Source organism: Prosopis cineraria, unplaced genomic scaffold, assembly GCF_029017545.1.
Source record: "Prosopis cineraria cultivar Desert tree isolate PC_DT_omini unplaced genomic scaffold, ASM2901754v1 PC1256, whole genome shotgun sequence".
Classification (NCBI taxonomy): Eukaryota; Viridiplantae; Streptophyta; class Magnoliopsida; order Fabales; family Fabaceae; genus Prosopis; species Prosopis cineraria.
Genome location: NW_026556581.1, coordinates 1 through 4,463, shown reverse-complemented (window position 1 = coordinate 4,463; position 4,463 = coordinate 1). Strand labels below are relative to the sequence as shown.

General features: G+C 37.8%; 2 protein-coding genes across 3 annotated transcripts; both read right to left on the bottom strand.

Annotated features, from left to right (window-relative positions):
• Nucleotides 1-268: 268 nt before the first annotated feature.
• LOC129299679 (uncharacterized) lies at nt 269-2,092 on the bottom strand. Of its 2 annotated transcripts, XM_054938147.1 has the most exons (4): nt 1,746-2,092; nt 971-1,040; nt 792-879; nt 297-393 (listed from the first exon to the last, which is right to left on the bottom strand). In XM_054938147.1, the coding sequence occupies exons 1-3, from the start codon at nt 1,926-1,928 to the stop codon at nt 830-832; spliced, it is 303 nt and encodes a 100-aa protein (XP_054794122.1). In that variant the 5' UTR covers nt 1,929-2,092; the 3' UTR covers nt 297-393; nt 792-829. The 2 variants fall into 2 exon arrangements, with proteins under 2 accessions (XP_054794120.1, XP_054794122.1); XM_054938145.1 differs by lacking the exon at nt 792-879 and having other exon boundaries at nt 269-393.
• An 805-nt stretch (nt 2,093-2,897) lies between these two features.
• On the bottom strand, nt 2,898-4,459 carry LOC129299676 (putative pentatricopeptide repeat-containing protein At3g08820; the record flags this gene model as incomplete). The annotated part of the gene is given in 4 exon segments (XM_054938142.1): nt 2,898-4,146; nt 4,148-4,214; nt 4,217-4,252; nt 4,255-4,459. Coding segments are annotated over 4 exon segments (1,053 nt in total), but the record flags the coding sequence as incomplete, so codon positions are not given.
• Between the last annotated feature and the right edge of the window lie 4 nt (nt 4,460-4,463).

The window sequence follows — 4,463 nt, the reverse complement described above, 5'->3', positions numbered from 1 at the left end:
TGAAACCCAACAGAGAAGCAACAAGTATCGTCAATTCCAATCAGGTGTTGTTGAAGTATCATATCTTCAAACACTAATTCTATGTGATTAGAATAATAATAATAATTAAAAAAAAAAAAGGACAAGGGTGAGGCCATGTTTGATAAGGTTGAAAACGAGAAGAAGAAGAAGAAATAGAGTTACCATGGTGTTGATCCTCGCGCAATAAGTAATTATTAATGTTACAATATGTCCTTTGGATTCTTGAATACAAAAAACAAAGCATGCTCACACTCTTCATAGATTGACAAAATGGTGGGGCAAATCAGACAGCTCAGAAACCAGATGGAAAAATTGTGAAGTGCTCCTGGGAACACCCCAGAGCGGAGGCTAGATTCCACAAGCCAAGCATACCTACATGACAAAAGATCACCAGATTAATCAAACTGAAAGACAGATTTTCATTACTCGTTGAGATTAGGAATGAACACTAAAACAGATTACAGAGTTCATCATTTCATGAAGTTTCAGCCTTCGGCACTACGATAGAGTTTTTAATAAGGGACTACAAAGGAGATTTGAACATCACTTGACATCCAAAACCCAGTGGCTTCAACAGAATCAAGACCTCTCTTGGTTGTTCATTGGATTCCCCAAGTCAGACATAAAATTCAGTTCTTGTCAAACTAAATTTAAGAAGGAAAAGACAGCAATTTCAGGACTTCTCATAAGACATGAAACACGGCGCAACAAGAGTAAGGTGCTAAACCAGCTAGCCACAAGAGATTGCCACGTAGGGATATATAACTCACCCTTCATAATTTTTAGGCATAAACCATGATTAATCTGCTTAAGAATCACCCTTCAATTCATCAGAATCAGAATCACTTGCATTATAACCTAGTAACGATACATGGTCATTCTGAATTCCTTCAAAAATTGCCAAAAGAACAATGAATCTGTCACCAATAACAGGTAAGGCAGGACTTACCTGGATGCTTATCACCGACTTTCCAGACTGAAGACCTAGTTCTTGATGCTTTGGTGAGCCAAATTCTTCCCTTCATTTCCAGCAAACGATTTTAGTCTTCAAAACCAAAGAACACAGTGTTCCTTTCCAATTCAAAATTGCACAATTGCTCGTTGTACTCGTGACACCTTACATCAACGAGTTTAAATACCACTAGCACTAAACAAATCTAGCATTAGAAATGCAAAAAGCCGCTTTCTAATACATATACATGCGAGTTCGTTAACACAAAAAATAGAAATGGGTAGTTTTGGGTTTAGAGAAACTATATATGCGTATATACATGTATCAGGGTATGAAATGATTAATTTTCTTTCTGATATCTCAAGTGTTACCTTTTATCACTAAAAATTAGCCCTCTGGGAATTCCTACTCCAAGTACGTACAAAATTAGCGGACTAACTTCTCTTTTCAAGAGGACAATTATGCTATTGAAGTTCAAGAACTGATTAGGAATAAATTATAATCCAAACATAAGACATAATCAACCTCTCCAAGCACTGCAAAACATTACAGTCTCCACGCAACTACCATAATCGATTGACCAAAAGAATCCACGGAAGGCTCATCGGAGCTAACAAAAGATGGCTTATTTGGTATGATCGGCTAGCATTGACCAAAGGATCTTCAATTTTCGTAGTCACATGATTAAGGTATCTAACATGTAAATGATTGCTATTCCAAAAGAGAAAGGCTGCTCAGAAAGTTAAAACGAAATGGCAAGAAAACGACCCACCATTTGAGCATCTCGGGGAATCCCATAACCGCTGTAATACATCTGACCCAATAACACTTGCATGTTGATATCCCCTGCTTTAGCCTCCTTCAATGTATCCTTAAACCACCGCTTAACACAATCCGCCACCACCTCCGACAGCGGGAGACGACCGGCGATCTCTTTCTCCGTTCTGTTCTCCATCCTTCAATCGTTTGGAAGATGGTTGTCTAAATTCGCACAAGCATAAGGTGAATTTCGGTCTTCTATTACGTGTATCTGTAAGACTAATCTAAAGATATCAACAGAAGATGTCAGTTTCAAAGTTCTCACTGTTTTAGATCTCGATTTTATGATATCTGGAGATCATGATTATTTATTTTTTTTCTGGAAAGAGCCTTCTATTCAAGATCAGCCAACTTGAAGAATTGAAACTTTACGGACGAGAAGGGTTGACTTTCAAATATGGGGCGGCGAAAGGAGCACTAACTTTCAATAAAGGACAAGTTTAAAATCCTATTTTAATCAAAACGAGAAACAGATTAACGCTAGCATGAAAAAAATGGTTCAAACTAAAAAATAGTCGAACGACTAAACCGAAGTAGTCAAACGACTCACAGGAGACCTATAAAAATTTCCGAAAGGTTATCACTCGGAAAATAGTCAACGCAAGGAACATATGATCAGTAATTCCCGCTTGGGGTCCTCTTGTTCCCAAAAAAAAAAAAAAAAGAAAAAAGGAACGCTTGATCATCAACATTTTTGTGTCTTAGAGAGGGTATGTTTCTAATAAATATCATTATTTTTTGCCAATATAATAAATACCATTGCTAGTAAGATGTTCTGTGAAGGAAGGATCCATTAATTCAACAATGTGACATGACAAATCTGAAGTCCCTTGTATGCTATTATAAGGATCTCACAATATTTGAGATTAGTATTTAACTGGGTTGCGAATTTAAGAGTGATGTGGTATTCAGTGAAATCTTGTGTACACTATACTGTCTCTTACTTCTCTTTCATTAATAAATAATGTGTGTCATTTTAGTAAGCGATCTCGGATCCATTTGATTTCCTGATTGGAGATGCATGAACTTTTTTTTTTTTTTTTAAAACAAAATGTACTTCATAAATTCATAAATTGATGACAAATGGCAAGAAAAGAGAGTAAGGTCCTACGCAGGATTCAAAAGATGAGTAAAAGAAGAGAGTCCATAATGCATAGAGATAGAAAGGGGCCCGGAGGACAGCAACCTTTAAGTTCATCTTTGAAACAAAATGTTACAATAATGTCAAGAATGAAGGCGCATCCAACAAGAAACTATTTCTCTTTCATATAAGCAATACCATGTCAAGCCACATCAAAATTCTTAGTAGACTGCAGGATATGATACAATACATTTTTCCCTTCCTCTAAAATTTGAAAAGGATTTACAGCACCTCAACTTCTTGGGAATCTTAACGAGGATGCAAGCCATCTTCTCCCATGAGTCCATAAGCCCATAACAATACTCATGGAGGAATATAAACTATCAACATTATATATAGCCAAAATAAGCACGTGTGGAACTTCATGGAACATAGTATTCCATTCCAAGTTATCAACACAATCTAGAGGTAGTCTGTGACTACAGCGAGGGTAGACAGTGAGTTCGGACTTCAGACCACATCCAAACTTTACCAATAATCCCCACATGAACACGATCCATCAGCAAAACAATGAAATCTGTTATTATCCCGAATGATTATCTGTCTCCCGGTAATTTTTGACGTAAGTTTAATGGCCTCATGACAATCGCCACATATACGGAGAGTTTTAACAACTCGAATCACATCCTTGTCCTGGGTACTGATTAGAGCAAATGCAATAGCTAACTTCTCACTGTGCCAGCCAAGTAAGTGTTCTTTCTCCTCTTCCTCTATGTCAAAGAGAACAAACTCTGTGGTTGGATTATAACCAGCTTCTCTTAGGTCTTTTGATAAACTTTGAAGCTTCTCATATATCACCCTTGTCAAAGGATGGGAAGTATCTCCTGCCAGGAACTCATGAACGACCCCATTAACTTCAACCCAACTACACCCACGTACTTTTCGCATCCCTTTCTCATTCATAGTTGATCTAATTTTTTCTGCTTCATCCCACCTGCGATTTGCCGAATATATATTTGATAAGAGAACATAGTGTCCTGAATTCCAAGGTTCTAAGTCAATAAGCTGCTTCAGCACATGCTCAGCCAATTGGGTATCCCTATGTAACCTGCATCCCCCCAACAATGCCCCCCAAACAATAGCATTAGGTTTCATTGGCATGCTATTTATCAATTTGTGAGCTTCGTCTAATAAACCAGCTCGGGCAAGGAGATCCACCATGCAACCATAGTGCTCGATGGAAGGAGTTAAAGAATAAACATCACTCATGCTCTAAAAATTGACGACCATCGTGGACCAGACCAGCATGAGTACACCCACAAAGTAGGCCTAGGAAAGTTTTTCATCAGGTTGGATTCCGGTGTTTTCCATTTCACCAATAGTCCAAATGCAGCTTTAACACTCCCATTCATTGCTAGTCCTAAAATAACAGCATTATAGACCACATAATCTTTTACCTTCATCAGTTTAAAAATCTTCCATGCTTGCACCATGCTTCCACATTTTGCATACATGTCAATCAAGGCTGTGCCTAAGACAAGATTAGAAAGAAACTCATTAGCATCTAAAAATCCCTGGCCCAATTTCCAA